General features: G+C 41.1%; 1 protein-coding gene across 1 annotated transcript in view; it reads right to left on the bottom strand.

Annotated features, from left to right (window-relative positions):
• The window catches only part of GMDS (GDP-mannose 4,6-dehydratase), a 664,099-nt gene that overhangs the window by 492,443 nt on the left and 151,518 nt on the right, over positions 1-20,138 (bottom strand). Inside the window, exons 3-4 of the mRNA XM_070403469.1 lie at positions 7,721-7,808; positions 6,081-6,190 (exon numbers count right to left, since the gene is read on the bottom strand). Of these exons, the coding sequence (XP_070259570.1) occupies positions 6,081-6,190; positions 7,721-7,808 (198 nt within the window). The remainder of the gene's footprint in view (positions 1-6,080; positions 6,191-7,720; positions 7,809-20,138) is intronic.

Genomic DNA, 20,138 nt, shown 5'->3' with positions numbered 1-20,138 from the left:
GCCTATACTACAGTGCCTCATGAAAACTGTCCTCCCTTCTGCCCATGACAGAGTCACCTACTCCAACACTCTTCCCAGCATTCTGTATCTGTGAGTGTCTGTGCATCAGACCCTGGTGAAAGGTAGCAGCCAGAGTGGATGAGAAGATAGGTGTACTCACACAACTTGACTAAATGAACTCTAACAAGCAATTGTGTGGGACATGGAGTGAGAGTCTCACCCAGATTTAAGAATGCTCTGACAATTACTTTTCTAACATCAACTATGCCCCTGCCTCATCCTCATTTTCCTACTCTACTCACACCTCCCTGTCCAGCTCTCTAGGATCCAAAGTAAATACAGGAATGAGCAAGGACACAGAAGAACAGTCCTCTCTGCTGTTTGCTCTAGGTTTTTAATAGGCCACCCCCTTGCTATAATTATACAGTAAAGGGTCACACTGTTACAATTTTATTTTGTTCTATATCTGGGTTATTCAGGCACTAACCAGATGTTCAACCTAGGCACCTACCCTTCCCCACCATAAGTAATTCTCCCAATACATTTAGTCACCTACCCCACCCACTCCCTTCAATTACAGCAGCCACAAGAGGTTTAGGCTTCCGGGAGATAAATATGGGAATAAGCGCTTCCAGCTATAAATTTCGTCTCTCAGGACCGACCAGCCAGGAAAAGGCCACTGGAGATGACAACTTTGTAACTAAGGTTACAACTGTTCAGTCCCCTTCCCAGGGGCCACTCTTCAATTCTCATACATCTTTTTATTCCCAGCTTCATTCCTGGTCTGGCTTTTCTGTCTCATCTCTGCCTGATTTTGATTTTGCCTAACCACTACTTGGCTCATAATCAGCTCTGCTTCTTGCCTAGTTTTCTAGGCTGGAAGTACCACTATGAAGACAATTTAGATTCGGCTCCTTTCTGCTTCCATGTTCAGAATTTGCTAAATGGACCCATACAACTAGAGTAGAAAATCCCACGTCCACTCACTCAGGTATGCCCCAATTTACCTTCTGCGCACTTATGCCTCCTCGCTATCATGAAACAAAATTAAACAGATAATTTATATAGAGTTGAAAAGGAAAGTAAAAAAAAGATAATTAGAGAGTTAGAAAATGAAAGAAAAGTACAGAATTATTCAATTTGAATAAGACAAAGTTAAAGGAAGACTGAATAATGGTTTTCAACACTGAGAAGGAATTGGAAAATCAGAGGAGTAAATGACTTTCTCTCTCTATAAAAGACACCAGGGAAAGAATAAGCTTAAGAAGAAACTTAGATATGCAGAGAAAGAAAGTTCCAGTCCTAAATTGGACAGTAACCAGTTTGTGACTTTGAGCAGGCAAATTCATTTACAAAACGAAAATTATATTAAATTCTGTCTAAAGTTCCTTTTAACTCTAACATTTCATGATTGCATAAATTTCGTTCTTTGAAAAAAATAAAGGCAATTCCAACATGGCATTATGAGAAAACAGGGAATAACATGGAACCGCATTTACTCTGGAAAGATCTCGTTCAACACTAGGACTTCAAGAGTGATGTAAGATAATCAAAGAAGTTGTGAGGGATGGTGGACACATCAAAACCATGACAATGAGGAATGCTGAAGAAATAAGAAATTTAAAATAGAAACTATTAAAAAAAAACTATTATTTATACAGGGGGGAAAAAAAAGAACAATAAAGTAGGCTCCAAAACATTTCCCCATCAAAATGGGCAACACTGTACACTGGATAATTTGTTCCTACTTGCATGATGTCATCATGCGAGGTTTAACTACTTTTAATAATGAGTGCATTTCAGTCACCCCTCACTTTTTCCCACATAAGATCGAATCAGCCTCTCAATGGCCTATACTTCATGAGTCATAATTTTTCTGTTTATGATTCACAAAATGTCTTCAGTCAGTATTTCCCAGACTGCTGTGAGTTTATTCCAAGAACCAATTTCATCTCCATTGGCTTCCTACAGGAAACCAGACCAACTTCCTATTATTTTATTTTCCTTACTTTTAGCATACCATAGCCCACATCAAATTAACTGGAAGTGAGAGTGATAGAAGACTTCACTCTGTGCAAAGAGAAGCCAACACAAACAATGCCCAGTCTAGAAGTCACAGATTCAAAAATAAATAAAAAATGTGCTATTATTAGAACCTTCTTTCAAAAGAGTTCCAAACTAAATAATAAGAAATATATTTTAATTAAACTTATTACAAGCATTTCACTGTAGGAAAGAACTTTTTTTTAAACTATTGTCTATGAATGCAGTAAATCCAACAAAGCTAACAAATATACAGAAATTAATTATAAAAAATAAAATATGTATTTTCCATCCTATTCCCTAACAAGCTACCAGGAGAACAGGCAGACACAGCCCAGTGCACAGAGCCTGGGAGTTGTGGGGACAGAGAGACGTCTCCAGAGCAACCTGGCAGTCAGTCCATCTTCTCCAGCTGCCTATGCCAGCCCCTGCCACATCTACTCCTCCATGACTAAGGATCAATCTGACTTTACACCACAGCAAAAATAGTGGCAGGAACATGGACTTTTAAACGACCTCTGACAGTGGCTTGTATTCATGCTATTCTCCTAAAACACTAGGAGTGCCCGAGTAGTATTTACTCTCATGGACTACATACTGCTCAGAAAAAGATTTGAATGGGAAGAATTTGGATATAAATATATATTGCATTCTCCTTAGTTTATTTCTTTTCTCATCATCCTGATTGTATGGATACAGTTTTAGGCTTTAAAAGCTCACAGAGTCATTAACTGATAAGAAACAGGGTTTTACCATGTCAAATTCCAAAGATGATACATAAAAGGAAAAAGGCCTAAGAAGAATGAATTTAATGCAGATATTACATGTGGAGAAACCAAGAAACCTGAACATTGGAGCAGTAGTTTTCAAAGTGAAGTCCCAGACCAGGAGCAGCCTCACCTGGGCAGTCCTAGAAAGGAAGGTCCTCAGACCCACTCCAGACATACTGAATCAGAAGCTCTGGGGAAGTGAGTTTCATCATATTCTCCCTTCCTTTCCCAAGAAATTTCTAGAAAAGACTCTACTCAATTTATATTTCCCTCACAACCCCATACCCTCTGTATTCTGGCTCCTCTTGCAGGGTATTGCTAAAATTGATGTCATTTTAAAAGACACCAATCATCTCAAACCAATGATTGTTCCCTGTGCCTCCCTCTCCTAGACCTATATGAATTACCTAGCACTGTGGACATCCCCTCCTGCTTGAAATGTCCTAATTCTTTTACTTCTATGACACAAGTCCACCCTCCTGCCTCTCCATCTCTCACTTGCTGTCATTGGGAACTACTCTTGCTCCTTCCACAATACAAATACATGCATGTCTCAAAGGTTCAATCTTCAATCTTCTATTCCTTTTTTTAGCTGCTGCTTTGGCATCTCAAGAACATCCAGAAATGAATTTACATCTCTGTACCTGAATCTCTCTCAACCCTCTCAAATTACTCTAAATGACCTCATGACCTGTTTCCCCTGAATGTCCTTCCAGTACAGCCAATGGAATGTATCCAAGAGGGAACTTCTCATTTCCTGATTCCAACAGTTCCTCCCTGAATGCCTGGTTCCCTGCACACTTAAGGATCATGGTCCCCATATCTTGCCAGCAGAGGGATCAACTCTACCAGGCAACCTGTTTCATCCTCATCATTCCCATTTCTCATGCCACCATCTTCATCCAACAGCTTCCTATGTCTTCTGAAGCCCTACCACAAGACTTACCTATAAAGCTCACCTCTGATTCTATTTTCCCCTGTTCAAAAACATGTGGAGATTGCCCAAATGCAGCCCAACTTTCTACCTAGCCTTACCTCACATTTATCCTCAACAAACGTTTTGCTCAGCTAATCTAGAATGCTCAGCATGTTATAAACATGTCCCAAGTTTCCTCACTTCTGACTCTTGGCCTTATATTACTACCTCCATTTTAAATATCAGTTTCCACTAACTATGTCTATAAATTTCACTCCCCAACTCCTCCTTAACAACATGCATAATTCCCTCAAACTGAAGTTCTCTTTCACCTGTCTCTATAGACCCAAATATTTATTACTAGCCTCTGTCACTTGACACCATGCACCCCTACAAAAGGTGAGACCCTCCACAACAGAAGTGGGTTTTACAGATCTTTGTGTCCTCCACTCTACCATGCATGCAAATATTTGTTCAAGGGCTAAATGATCTTAAAGCCAAAGTTCATACTCAAGTACCATTTCTGCCACTTAACCAGCCTTTGGGAGTAGGTGAAACACAGTACAAACAGATAAACTTCACATACATAGCAACTTAGGAGGAATCAACTCAATCTCCTATGCTTTCTATACTTACTGCAGTATTAGGCTCACTTCAAAGTAAGGAAAGTATGTCAGATTTTTTGAACTACAAAAACATTCTAGAAAAAGATCGGCTCACTTATTACCACAATGGAAGAAGGGAGTCTTTCTATAAATAAATCTTTATAAAATTTCCTTCATCTCACACCATGTCAGTTTACAGTTTTCAGAGGTGATAAACTATCTGAAATCCCAAAGGAAACTTCCTGATCTGAAGGAAGTTAAATAACGGAGCATTCATTCCAAAACATTCTATTTTGTCTGGAAGATACTCTCATGTTTGATCAGGAAGGCCGAGCAACTAGATAAATTATAATGTGAAAGATGGATTGCTTGCTTCAGTTAGGGATAAGTAATTCATTCCTGCAGTGATAGTCACTGCTTCTCTAGGGACAGAGGAGTGATAATCTCTCAACACATGGTGTGCAGGATACTCTCTGAAAATGAGAGGATACATTTAGAGTCATTTAGAACAATTGCTCTGTTCTAACCTTGATACCTTTCACAAATCAAAGCTTAAGCCTGGATACAGTACAGAATCATTAGAGATTAGAAAGGGGTTAATTTTTTTTCCCCTAAAACAGCATAGACAAGAAGTGTTTTTATTGATTGGTACGTAGCCACCCTTCAAGGTCCGTATTTTAGAGAAAAAGTATAAGGATTTATACTCAAGTTTTAAATTTGATATCAATTACAAAACACAGGGCTTACCACTGTGTTTCTCTATATTCTATACCTGGTTTCATTTTATCTAATTCATAATTTCTCCCTTAAAATAGCAGAGATATAAAACATGCATATAGCTTCCATTCTGTCCCAAATTGGGATATGGAGAAATAGCAAACAAATAACAAATTACCTTAAATACTTTCTAAAATAAGACTGCTGAATTCATTCATCAAACAGCAAAAAATACTGATAGAGTTTCTGGGCTGTTTTAGAGTTAATTTGCTTTTATTTCAAAGTTCCACTAACTATTCTGATTAAATAAGTATCTAAATAGACATCATATCATCCCTGCCTTCAGATTTCACTCACTCAAGTGAGCACCAGAGTTCAACAACAAAAACTTGACTGAAACAAACTGCTAGAACCCTAGGGGTGGGCTGCTCAGGTTTACTGCAATTTGTTCCAAAATAAAAAACTAAAGAGAGGTAGGTATAATACCGGAGAAAAGAAATCAACATTAGCTGTATCATACTGGGGTGACAAGAAGCTAATAAGATTTTCTTCCAATGATTTTTACTACTTATAATAAAACATTTAATTTCATTAATTTAATATATTATCAAAACTCAAGAATACTATTTTCTCAGCCAGTGATATAACCACTACCAAAAATTAATATTAAAATAGAAGTTTTATTAAGTTACATTTTCCAACATTAAAAAAAAAACTTCATCTACAATGTAATTTCAAATGGCAGAAAATACATCCAAGTGGGGTTTATAACCACAAGACCAACCCAAAATAAATGAGTGAGTATTGCTATTTTAACGTTAGTAGTAACTTTGTATTATATTGTTCAATAACAGAGAATGTACTTAAAAATGTATTAGTATTTCTATTAGGATTAATACTTAAACTAACATTAATGATAAAACTTAGGATTATGATTGTATTACTGCATTAGAAACAACAAACAAAAAATAAAACACAGACTAATTCAGGAGCACAGCCAGCGAAACCATGACAACGGAAAGGGCTTACTTTGACATGGCTCTGGGCACCAAGGTTGTAGATCTCAGTGGGCTTTACTTCATTGATGATCTTTACAAGGCAGGTGCTGTCAGTGAGATCACCATAGTGTAACTTCATGTCTTTAGGGTTCAAAAACATAGCATTAGATAGAAGAAAATGACATAAGCCCAATTTTTTTAAATATCAAAGTTGAAATGCATATTCTTAAAGTCTGAAAACCAGACTGGTTCCAGAACAGCAAAGACTTTAAAAAGTGAAATATTCGTATTTGTTGCTGGTGTCCCTACAGGATTTATAAAAACAGACTAACTTTTAAAAAAAATCACATTATGACAGATGTTATACAATTAACTATGGCTTCCAGGTGATTGTAAGGTATGCTACCTAAGAGTGAGATTCAGACAAAAAAAAAAAAAAAATCTCGCCCTAATGTGCATACTCTCTAAAAAAAATCAAACACACTAATAAAAGTGAAGACAGCTATGTTCATATACTTTATCTAGCAATTTTCAAGTACTTCATAAGCATCAATCCTTCAGCCATCCATGAAATGTGTGAAGTAGTGACATAGGTGATTAAAGGACAACTAGCCTATTCTAACCCTAAATCTAAGCATATCCTTACATTGACTTCATTAGTCAAGGACACACATACTAGTATATGGATGATTTGATAACTTGATCTTTTCATTATTTTTATACAATATTGATTTATGTCTAGATCCATTGGCAGTACCATTCTGTACTTTGCATAAAAATAACAATTTTAAGAAGTATTAATGAATAACCTAAATATTAAGATTTACTAAGGACAATGAGGTCATCATCCTGATGATGTCACTACTCATACAAGTAACCCAAACCTTCAAATATTCCAGGCTCTGAGGTAAATATGAAATCAGTTATGGTTTAAAGCTGACTGGATTATCCCTGCTAGCTGGAAAAACTGGACAAGTAAAATAGGATAAACTAGGAAGCTAAAAATTGCCATGTCCTAGTCCCAGTTCTGTCTTTTACATGGTGTGTGGCCTTAATAAAGTGACAACATCTCTCTGCCTCCATTTACTTATCTGTAAAATGATCTCATTCACTACCTTGGGAGCTGCTGGAAAGATCACATGAGAAAACACAGTGACTATGCCATGTAAATCCTACAGATACATCCTGGCAATTTCAGTAACAAAAATAAAAAAACAACTGTAAATACTGACAATGATCTACACAGCAATTAAATACAGTTTTTATTGCCATTTGGTTTGGGACATGTCTTTAAAATTAAATAAATGTACGAAGGTTGTTTAACATAATTACATTGGAACAAATATAAAAATCAAGAATATTCCAAAACTATGGAGCTGGTCTTACTTGAGGGGATACGAACACCTGGAGAAGGGTGATCAAAGTCATGTCTTCTCTTGGTCTCTAGAGTGGCAAGACCTGACTAACATCCTTGTAACAGCCTCACCAAGATGACAATGTGACCCGGGGCCAGCAAGCAACAAAGGGTTTTCAAAGACTGCAGATTGCATTCATTACAGGTAATTTACGATCAATAACTACAACTTCGTGGGCTTTGAGAAAAAGGACATTAGAAAATACCTCTAATATAGGACGTTATAGAAAGAGATTTTAGAAAAGACTATTACTTACTTCCTTCAATATGAGCTTGGGGGTTCTTATACAGATGTTCAATTCGGCCAGTATTGAATGAACTGGATCTCCGTACAATTCCATGAACCTGCATTTTCATAGTGTGGGACGATATGAATAAATTATAAATGTGCAATGAAGATTAAAGAGCAATTCAGAGTTCTTTTGCTAATATTTAGCTTTGCTATATATATATATGCATATATATATATATGTATATATATATATATGCATATATATATATGTGCGTGTGTGTATAACTATCATTTACAAAAATTATTTTTGCATTATTAAAAAAGTCCCACTGCTTCCATTCCCCGCAACCACTGCACTCCAGCCACTGTGCTCTACCTCCATCTTCGTCAGTGTTTTCACTGCCAATCTCAAAAAAAGTAATCAGATAGTTACGTGATTTCACAGCAAGTGCTCAGTGGTAGATACTCAAATGTCTCCTTTTATAAACACACATGTACAGCCTTACTGCTGACAAAAATATCTCTTACATTTGAAACTGAAGACAGACCATGTGAGTCCATATCAGTAAAATAGCCTTGCAACCTCTTTAACACAGAACAGGAGGCCAAAAGGCTCCAAATACCACCACATCTGTTCAGTGTCCTTGGACCTTTGTACCTTACACCTATTATACACACACACACACACACACACACACACACACACACACACGTATATATATCTGGGTCCACAAATATAATCAGAGAGCAGTTGCTGTGTGGAAAAGTAAGAAGCTAATAGATTGGGGACAAAACTTATGTACTACTAAAGACATACAGAAAATTCAAATAAAGAGAGGACTTTAAAAAATATTTATCATTGACTTAACCATGATAAGTGTGAGGGAGAAAAAGTCATTGGAAAAGTGCATACCTGTCTAATACTGAAGAAAAGACTATTTGTATCTGATACATAAGATAAATTGTTCAAGTTCTGGTACCACTTCCTTCTTGTGTCAGGATTGCTCCCTTTCTGTTGCCAATGCTAACAGCAGCTATGTCACTATCTGTGCAAGTTTCAGTTCCACTGGTGGCAGTTTAATTCCTTCACTTATTTCAGAAGTGTTCCTTCTAATGCTGGGTAGTATCATTTGCAGCTGAATACACTTCTATATTTTAACTCACTTCTATATTTTCTGTCTATTCCAAACAAAAACTAATCTTTGGCATGACTCAAATATCCCAAGTGCAGCAGGAAATGATAAGCACATAAGACTTCTTTCAAATAGAAAGAAATGCCATCATCATTTTACATGGCATATATGAGAAACTGACATCTAAAAAAGGATACCACACTGCCACAATCAATAATTCTGTTGGTTAGTTGCTTTGTAGTCAAAGACAAACGCATCCATGCACCTATTTTCTAAAAGAACTACACCAAAAAAATTGGTAAACCTGAAAATATTTTAAGAAGGAAACATCACAACCTTGGTTGTCAAGAAGGTAGAATCTAGGAAACATTAAATTGAGATGTGGGTATACATATCTATTTCTTAATTTAGAAGTGAAGAAAATAACATTTATATTAAAGTTGGGGTTTATTCTACTTGAAGGTCTCTAATTTTTCCAATTATTATTAACTAGAGGCCCAGTGCACGACTTCATGCATGGGGGGGGTGGGTCTGGCCGGCCCACCCCAATGGGGGCCATCGGGGCCGGGCCAGTGGGGGGAAGGGGCAGCAGGAGGTTGGCCGCCAGCCCCACCCCCAATTGGGGCCCAAATGAGGCTGGACCAGTGTGGGGGCACACGGGAGGTCAGCCAGCCCCATACCCAATTGGGGTGTGGGGGGCCAATCAGGGGAAAGGACAGCTGGAGGGAGAGGCCACGGGTGGTCGGCCGGAGAGCCTCGCCCCTGATCAGGGTGTAGGGACCGATCAGGAGCTAGGCCAGCCAGGGGGATGGGCTGCAGGAGGTTTGGGGGGGCAATCAGGGCCCCCATCGGGCCAGTTGGCTGCCACAGTGCAGGTCATAGTGACCGGGTCGTTTCAGTAGTTCAAGTCATTCCACCGTTCTGGTCGCTGGCATATATATATATGGACTAGAGGGGCCTGGTGCATGAAATTTGTGCACTCGGGGGGACCCCTCAGCCAGCCTGTGCCCTCTTGCAGTCGGGAGCCCTTGGGGAAAGTCCATGGGGAGCGAGCCTAAGCCATCAGGTGGACATCCTTAGCACTGCTGCAGAGGTGGGAGAGGCTCCCGCCACCACCACTACGCTCACCAGCTGTGAGTCTGGCTTCTGGTTGAGCAGTGCTCCCCCTGTGGGAGTGCACTGACCACCAGGGGACAGCTCCTGCATTGAGCGTCTGCCCCCTGGTGGTCAGTGCACGTCATAGCGACCAGTCATTCCACTGTTTGGTTGATTTGCATATTAGTCTTTTATTATATAGGACTAGAGGCCTGTTGCAGGAAGATTCCTGCAAGAATAGGGCTTCCTGCCCCACTTGCTTCCCTCCCATCTCCGCCACCCCCGCTTGCTTCTCCGCAGCTTCGCTCCCTTCTGCAGCACTTAGCTTCCTTCTACACTGTCTTCAGTCTTCGCTCCGCACCTGCATATGCAAATTAACTGCCATCTTTGTTGGGTTGATTTGCATAGTTGCTCTGATTGGCTGGTGGGCATAGCGAAGTGATGACCAATTTGTATGTTTCTTTTTTATTAGTGTAGATTACAAAGTTGAACTGCTCTACAAATTTAATAAATGTTGTTTAATAAAAAACAAGTTCACAAATGTACTTATACAGAGCAAAATTTGTGTTTACCACCAAAGTTATTTCTGAAATATAGATTTTTCAGTTTCATTTCATTGGATAGAGAATAATTTAAATGTTCTAAAAACAGATAATTTAAACTTGACAATGAAAAACACAATAAAAATATGGTTTAGTCTATTTTTTCTCTTGATTGTTTAATTCTGGGTAAGTCACATATTGGAACAACTCAAAGAGAAATGCCACATACAAATATATTGTATATAAACATATAAGCTCTGATTTTTTAAAAAAGTAAATAATATTGATGGATTCAGTATGAAAATCAGACAACTGCACAAAGTTACAGCATGTAAACAATACAAGTGTGACATTAGAGCATTAAGCACTAGTGTTTTTTGTGTATCTTTTTTTAATACCAAATAATGTGTTTTAATTTCCCCTCACTCCCAAATTTTGGTGTATGTATACAGGGAAAGAAAGACTTGCCAAATGCTTAATCCATGATAGCATGTGTTGTTCTAAGAACTATGAAAGCTAAGTCTGTCCACTTTTGAGACAGGTGAAATGCAAACTTCAACACAAGCCAAAATGTGTGCAAACTGGATAATCTCATTAAGAATTTGAGATTAGTGGCTTTCTCTTTACATAAGGGATGTAAGTGGGGTTTTTTTTTTGTTTGTTTTTATAAAGATTTGGGGGGGAAAGAGATGAGGAGTTGGAAAACCAAAGTGAAAAGACAAATGAGCTGCATGTGACTCCCTATAAACTTAATCATAGTCATTATTAAATTTTGGCAGTTCAAAAACAAAATATAATTTTGAAAAACTGAGATCTTAAAATAAATGGAAGTACTTTGACAAATAAATTTAATGTCCCATTTAACTAAGAGATGAAAAAGAAAACTTCAAGCTCTCTCGGTGTCAAAACAAAGTTGGTTTGACTTAAAAACCTAGAGTCTGTAATAGTTACAGAAATCCTTCCTTTCTTTTTCCCTTACTTTCTTCCCTCCATTTCTTTCTTCTTCCAACCAAGAAATCCATTTGTTTATTTATGTAGTATTTCATATAGTCAAAAATATAGAAAATTTTTACCACTGGATTTCAAATTCTTCAGTATCTAGATTTTTCTTGGAGGCAATAATGCCTTCTAGGTATGTTTAATGTCACTTGTTTGGTTTTTTTTGTAAAAGTAAAAGTTTTGTGGGTAACATCAACAGCTAACATGTACATGGCAATGACTATGTGCCAGACACTGTTGTTTATAGATATTAAAATACCTGATCTTCACAACAACCTTCCTATTATTACTCCAATTCTACAGAGGATGCTGCCTGTGACCATGCAGCTTGTAAGTGGTCATGTTAAAGGGTGGGTGGGGGTGGGTGGGGCCCTGGCTGGGAAGCTCAGTAGGTTTGAGCATCATCCTGCACACAAAAAGGTTGTGAGTTTGATTCCTGGTTGGAGTGCGCATGGGAGGCAACCTACCGATGTTTCTCTCTCCCTTCCTCCCTTCCTTTCTCTCTCTCTCTCTCTCCCTCCCTCCCTCCTTTTGTCTCTCTCTAAAATCAATAAACATATGTATCCTCTGGTGAGAATTAAAAAAAGGAAAGGATGGATATGGCCCATCATGCTAACACTCAGTATGGTTTCAAAATGAAACCATAAAAAGCTTTTTTTCACCACAAATTCTAGGATATCCAACAACCCAGAAAAGTATTTCAGAGATTGTCACAGATCAAGAATGGAATAGCAGAAACTCCATATCCTAACAAATAATTTCTCAGAGATAGCAATTACTCAGTCTTTTATATCCCATTTTTGTTCTCCTGATCTCCCTAATTATGATACCTTTCCTGGAAGTGAAACCCACAATTCACCTATTCTTTAACTTCTTATATGTGTTGACGTAGTTGTCACCCAATTATTTAATATAGGTTGTTCACATATTCCCAGATAAATTTTACCTTTTAAAGGATTTAATTCTGTCCTTCATTTATCTGGTTTCTCTCTGTATTTGTGCAGTTTACATTCAATATTATTTTGCATTAGTTTCAGGTGAAAAAAAATATGCTGCTGGCTCACTGCAAACAATGACTCTAGGAAAGCACTGGAAACTAGAATGCAGTTTTGTAAGAAGCTTCACTTCTGTCAGTTTTCCTTGTTCCCTTATTATGGAAGGAATATAATGTGCACAGGGCTAGGATCCTAGGACATGTAACATCCTGCCTTCCACTAATGCTAAGTAGTGAACTGTACTAAGGAGCCTTCTACAAAAACTGTAGCACCAGGCACTGTAGGACTCTGTTACTCCCATAACCATAAGCCCCATAGACCCCACAGAACTCCTCTGGACTGTCTACCACAGACTGTCATACTGAATCTTTATGATAACCTTGGGGAAAAGAATGCCTAACAGCCCCATCCAGGGGGAGGGACTAAGCCTTAGAAAGGTCCATTGACTTGCCCAAAGCCCCAGAGCCAACAAGTGGCAGAGGAAGGTTAGGACACAGGTTGTTCAGCACCAGGATCAACTGGCTTCCTCTCCACAGAAAGCTGAGCAACCTCATTCCCCTCCTTCACTCTGAGCTAGTTGACAGAGTATAAAACAGAATTATCCCTTTGCTCTTCAACAATGTGTAGAAATAAACACAAAGTTTTTTTTCTTGTTTTGTTTACTGGCCCCTGTTGCATATTTTTTATTTCCTTATTTTTAATTTTTTAAATTTTATTTTGCAAATAAGGACTACATTCAGTATTGGTTTGTATAGTTTCAAGTGTACAAAATAGTGGTTAGACAATCATATAATACTAGAGGCCCAGTACACGGATTTGTGCATATTGAAAGGAAATTCATTAGAAGGTGGCCAGCAGGGCAGGACTGGGCGAGATGGGCTGGACACGCCCTGGAGCCAACCTCCCACGGTCCCTCCACTGCATCTGTGGAGTGAGTGGGGTCCCTCTGGCAGATGGGGTCCCTCGGCCTGGCCTGTGAGGATGGGGCTGAAACCAGCTCTTCAACATCCCCCAAGGGGTCCCAGAGTGCGAGAGGGCACTCTGCAAAGTTGCTGTGGTACAGGGTGAGCAGTAAACCAGATTCGGGGCTGACAATCCCTCAGCAAGGGCTGAAGGTGGAATCTCCCGGCCCCGTGAGGAATTGGGCTCCCTCCTCTCTGTTTCGAGGTGGGTCACCCGAGAACCACTGCTGCCAAGTCACTGCAGCTCGGCAGCTCCTGCATTGAGTGTCTGACCCTGGTGGTCAGACCAAGCCATTACGACTGGTAGATGGGTGGAGGAACACTTAGCATATTAGCCTTTTATATATATACTAGAGGCCCAGTGCACAAAAATTTGTGCACTCGGGGGGAGGGGAGTCCCCCAGCCCGGCCTGTGCCCTCTCGCAGTCTGGGACCCCTCGGGAGATAACAACCTGCCGGCTTAGGCCTGTTCCCAGGTGGCAGAGGACAGGCCCAATCCCTAGGTGCAGCCCCTGGTCAGGCTCAGAGCAGGGCCAATTGGGGAGTTGGGGCGCCGCCCCCAGTCATGCACAGAGCAGGGCAGATCGGGAGGTAGTGATGCCACCCTCAGTCACGCTCAGGGTAGGGCCGATTGGGGAGTGGGGCACCGCCCCCTGTCACACTCAAGGCAGGGTCGATAGGGAAGTTGCGGCATCACCCCGTCATGCACAGAGCAGGGCCAATCAGGGGGTTGGGGCGCTGCCCCCTGTCACTCACAGAGCAGGGCCCATCTGGGGGGTTCGGGCTCCGTACTCTGTCACACACAGAGCAGGGTCGATCAGGGGGTTGGGGAGCTCCCCCCTGCCATGCACAGAGCAGGGCCCGGCCATCAGGGGGTTGAGGAGCTCCCCCCTGTCATGCACAGAGTAGGGCCAATAGGGGAGTTGGGGCACCACCCCCTGTCACACACAGAGCAGGGCGGATCAGGGGGTTGGGGCGCTGCACCCTGTCACACTCAGGGCAGGGCCAATGGGGAGGTTATGGCTCTACCCTGTCACACACAGAGCAGGGCCCTGGGGGGGGGGGGGGGGGGGGGCGCCGCACCCTGCCACACACAGAGCTGCAGGGTGATCAGGGGATTGGGGCGCCTTCCCCTGTCAGGAACAGAGCAGGGCAGATAGCGAGGTTGTGGCCCCGCCCCCTGTCACACACAGAGCCACAGGGCGATCAGGGGGTTGGGGAGCTCCCCCCTGTCACACACAGAGCCTCAGGGTGATCAGGGGATTGGGGAGCTCCCCCCTATCAGGCACAGAGCAGGGCTGATCAGGGGGTTGGGGTGCCTTCCCCTGTCATGAACAGAGCAGGGCGGATAGGGAGGTTGTGGCCCCGCCCACTTTCACACACAGAGCTGCAGGGCGATCAGGGGGTTTGGGCACTGCCCCCTGTCACGCTGATCCCGGTGCCGGGAGGCATATTACCCTTTTACTATATAGAATAGAGGCCTGGTGCACGGGTGGGGGCCAGCTGGTTTGCCCTGAAGGGTGTCCTGGATCAGGGTGCGGGTCCCCACTGGGGTGCCTGGCCAGGCTGGCTGAGGGGCTGAGGGCCGTTTTCCAGCTGGCGGGTGACTGAAGCTCCCAACCACTCCTTTTTCTCTCTTTTTTTTTTTATTCTGGGCCAGCTTTAGCTCTGAGGCCTCGCTGCTGAAAACACTGATACAATGTTGCGGTCAGGCTGGCTGAAGCCCGGCTGACTGAAAGCCGGTTTCTATGGTTTTTTTTTAGCTTCTATATTTGCTACATAGTACATAGTTGCTTAGAGTTGCAGCTGAGAGGCAAGTCAGGCGGGTAACTTTGGAGTCCACAGTCACTGGAGCAAGCAAGCCTCCCTGTTCGATTCAGTGCATGGCGCCGGCCGCCATCTTGGCTGACAGTTAATTTGCATAAGGATATGCTGATTAGCCAATGGGAAGGGTAGCGGTCGTACGCTAATTACCATGTTTCTCTTTTATTAGTGTAGATTAGAGGCCCGGTGCACAAAAATTTGTGCACTCCGAAGGGGGGCGGTCCCTCAGCCCGGCCTGTGCCCTCTCTCAGTCTGGGGCCCCTCGGGGGATGACCACCTGCTGGCTGAGGCCTGTTCCCCAGGGGATTGGGCCTAAGATGGCAATCAGACATCCCTCTGGCAGCCTGGCAGCCCTCGAGGGATGTCCACTTGCCAGCAGGGAGCAGACATATGCTGCAGTCGGACATCCTTAGCGCTGCTGAGGAGGCAGGAGAGGCTCCCACCACCACCGCTGTACTGGCAGCCATCAGCCTGGGTTGTGGCTGAGCAGAGCTCCTCCATGTGGGAGCACACTGACCACCAGAGGGCAGCTCCTGCATTGAGCGTCTGCCCCCTGGTGGTCAGTGTGTGTCATAGCGACCAGTCATTCCCAGTCTTTCTGCTGTTAGGGTCAGTTTGCATATTACCCTTTTACTATATAGGATAGAGGCCTGGTGCACAGGTGGGGGCCGGCTGGTTTGCCCTGAAGGGTGATCCGGATCAGGGTGGGGGTCCCGCTGGGGTGCCTGGCCAGCCTGGGTGAGGGGCTGATGGCTGTTTGCAGGCTGGTCAAGCCCTCCCCCCCCCGTTGGGGACCCTCACCCCATGGAGGTTTGGCCAGCCTGGGTGAGGGGCTGATGGCTGTTTTCAGGCTGGCCACACCCCCTTCAGGGTGGGGGTCCCCACTGGGGTGCCTGGCCAGCTGGGTGAGGGGCTGATGGCTGTTTGCAGGCTGGCCAAGCCCCACCACCAGTGGGGGCCCTCACCCCATGGAGGTTTGGCCAGCCTGGGTGAGGGGCTGATGGCTGTTTTCAGGCTGGCCACACCCCCTTCAGGGTGGGGGTCCCACTGGGTTGCCTGGCCAGTCTGGGTGAGGGACTGAGGGCCGTTTTCAGGCTGGCCAAGCACCCCGGCAACGGAAGCTCCCAGCCTCTCTTTTTTTCCTTTTTGTTTTTTATTCTGAGATTTATTTAGTTTCTATAATTGAAACTTTATTGCCTTCAGTGGAGCTCAGAGGCGGCCAGGATGTGGGGGAAGCTTGGCTTCCTCCATCACTGGAGCAACCAAGCCTCCTGCTCGCTCCAGCTCCGTGGCCACGGCTGGTTAAAAGCAGGTATCTGTGGTTTATTTATCTTCTATAATTGAAACTTTGTTGCCTTCAGTGGAGCTCAGAGGCAGCTAGGATGGGCGGGAAGCTTGGCTTCCTCCATCACTGGAGCAACCAAGCCTCCTGCTCGCTCCAGCTCCGTGGCTGCTGGCTGCCATCTTGGTTGGGTTAATTTGCATATAGTCTCTCTGATTCGCTGGTGGGCGTGGCTTAAGGCGAAGTGAAGGTGCGGTCAATTTGCATGTTTGTCTTTTATTATATTAGATACTTCACAAAGTGTTCCCCACCCAAATATTTCTAGTAGCCACCTGGCACCATATTTACTACACTATTATTGACTATATTCTCTGTGCTGTATTTTAAATCCATATACCTATTTTGCAACTACCCATTTGTACTTCTTAATCCCTTCACATTTTTCACCCTGTCACCCAACCACTTTCCTCCATGGCAAACAGTCTGTTTTCTGTATCTATGTGTCTGTTTCAATTTTGTATGTTCATTTATTTTGTTCTTTAGATTCCACATATAAATGAAATCACATAGTATTTCTCTTTCTCTGATTGTCTTATTTCACTCAGCATAATACCCTCTAGGTCTATCCATGTTATCACAAATGGTAAGATATCATTCTTTTTTTTTTTTTTTTTTTTTTTTGGTAATCCTCACCAGGGGATATTTTTTCCATTGATTTTTAGAGAGTGGAAGGGAGGAGGAGAGACAGAGAGGGAGAAACATTGATGTGAGAGAAACACATTGTTTGGTTGCCTCCTGCACACACCCGACTAGGGCCACAATGGAGCCTGCAACCGAGGAACGTGCCCTTGACCAGAATCAAACCAGGAACGCTTCAGTCCAAGAGCCGATGCTCTATCCACTGAGCCAAACCAACTAGGGTTCATTCTTTTCTATGGCCAAGTAATATTGCATTGTAAATTATATATATATATTTGTATATTCACCACTTCTTTAAACTCTTATCTACTCATAAGCCCTTGGGTGGCTTCCATACCTTCGCTATGTAAATAACACTACAATAAACATAAGGGTGCACCTATTCTTTTGCATTAGTGTTTTGGGTTTCTTCTAATATATACCCAGAAGTAGAAACATGGGGACATACGTCAGTTCCATTTTTAATTTTTGAGGACTCTTCATATTGTTTTCTACAGTGGTTGTACCAGTCTGCATTCCCACCAACAATGCATTAGGGTTCCCTTTTCTCCATATCCTCACCAACACTTGTTCTTTGTTGATTTATTGATGGTAGCCATTCTGACATGTGTGAGGTGATATCTCATTATGGTTTTCATTTGCATTTCTCTGATGATTAGTGATGTTCAGCATCTTTTCATATGTCTATTGGTCATCTATATGTTCTCTTTGGAGAAATATCTATTCAGGTCCTCTGCACATTTTTTAATTAGACTATGTGTGGGTTTTTTTGTTTTGTTTTGGTTTTTTTTGGTGTTGAGTTGCATGTGTTCTTTATAAATTTTGGATATTAATCTCTTATCAGACATATCATTGGTGAATATCTTTTCCCACTCAATAGGTTGTCTTGTTTATGGTTTCCTTCGCCATGCAATACCATTTTAGTGGGATGTAGTTCCATTTTTTTATTTTCCTTTTTGTTTCCCTTGCTAGAGGAGATATATCAGAAAAATTACCATTAGAAATGTCAGAAATTTTACTTCCTATGTTTTCTTCTAGGGGTTTTATGATTTCAAGTCTTATATTTAAGTCTTTAATGGATTAAGTCTTTAATCCATTCCAAGTTTATTCTTGTATGTTCTGTAAGAAGGTGGTCTAGTTTCATTTTTTTGCATGCATCTGTCCAATTTTCCCAACACCATTTATTAAATAGACTGTCTTTATCCCACTGTATGTTCTCACCTCCTTTGTCAAGTATTAATTGATCATATAGGCATGGGTTTATTTCTGGGTTCTCTATTCTGTTCCATTGATCTATGTATGATTTTATGACAGTACCATGCTATTTTGTTTACTATATCTTTCTAGTACAGTTTGGTATCAGGTAGTGTGATACCTCTGACTTTGTTCTTTCTCAAGATTGCTATACTACTGGGTGTCTTTTATAGCATATAAAATTTTTAATTATGTTATAGTTCTGTGAAATATGCTATTGGTATTTTGATAAGGATTGCATTGAACTATAGATTGCTTTGGGTAGTATGGACATTTTAATAGTGTTAATTCTTCCTACCCATGAGAATGGTATATGCTTCCATTTATTTCTGTCTTCTTCAATTGCTTTCTTCATTATTTTATAATTGCCCAAGTACAAGTCTTTTATCTACTTGGCTAAATGTATTCCTATGTATTTTTTTTATTTAATTGTAATTGAATACTTAGTTTGTGTACTTAGTTTCCCTTTCTAATGATTAATTATTGATATATAAAAATGCAACCAATTTCTAAATACTTCTTTTGTATCCTGCTACTTTACTAAATTCCTTTGTAAGTTCTAGTAGTTTTGGGGTGGAAACTTCAAGGTTCTATATATACAGTATTATGTCATAGGAAAATAATAACCGTTACTTCCTCCTTTCTAATTTGGATGCCTGTTATTTCTTCTTGTTGTCTGATTGTTGTGGCTCTGACTTACACTACTTTATGGAATAATAGTAGTAAAAGTAGACAATCCTGTCTTGTTCCCGATCTTAAGAGAAATGCTTGTAGTTTTTGCCCATTGAGTATGATGTTAGCTATGGGTTTGTCATATGTGGTCTCATTATATTGAGATATGTTCTCTCTATTCCCACTTTGCTGAGAAATTTCATTATAAATGCGTGCTAAATTTTATCAAATGCTTCTTCTGCATCTACTGATATGATCATATGATTTCTATCCTTCATTTTGGATATGTATTGTATCACGTTAACTGATTCGCAGATATTGTACCAACTTTGTGTCCCAGGAATAAATCCCACTTGATCATAATGTGTGATCTTTTTCATGTATTGCTGAATTCAATTTGCTAATATTTTGTTGAGGGTTTTTGCATCTATGTTCGTCAGGGACATTGGCCTATAATTTTCTTTCTTTGTAGTGTCTTAATCTGGTTTTGAAATTCAGATAATGTGGGTCTCCTTGTAAAATGAGCTTGGGAGTCTTCCCTCTTGAATTTTTTGGAATAGTTTGAGAAGGACAGGTGTTAGTTCTTCTTTGAATGTTTGGTAAAATTTTCCCATGAAGTCATCTGGTCTAGGACTTTTTTTATAGGCAGTTTGTGTGTATGTGTGTTTGTGTTTTGTTGTGTGTGTTTTTTTTTATCACTGCTTCAATTTCCTTAGTTGCAATCAGTCTGGTCAGATTTTTTTTTTTTTTTTTTGTCTTAATTCAGTTTTGGAAGATTGTATGTTTCTAGGACTTTATCCATTTCTTCCTGAATATTCAATTTGTTGGTATAAAGTTGCTTGTAATATTCTCTTATAATTCTTTGTATTTCTGTGGTGTCAGTTGTTACTTCTCTTTGATTTCTGATTTTGTTTGGGTCTTCTCTCTTTTTTTCTTGATGAGTCTAGTCAAAGATTCATCAATCTTGTTTATCTTTTCAAAGAACT

The sequence above is a fragment of the Myotis yumanensis genome, unplaced genomic scaffold, assembly GCF_028538775.1.
Source record: "Myotis yumanensis isolate MYYU_CA2020_CCGP unplaced genomic scaffold, mMyoYum1.0.hap1 SCAF_2, whole genome shotgun sequence".
NCBI classification, from domain to species: domain Eukaryota; kingdom Metazoa; phylum Chordata; class Mammalia; order Chiroptera; family Vespertilionidae; genus Myotis; species Myotis yumanensis.
This window is presented reverse-complemented; position numbering and strand designations above follow the sequence as displayed.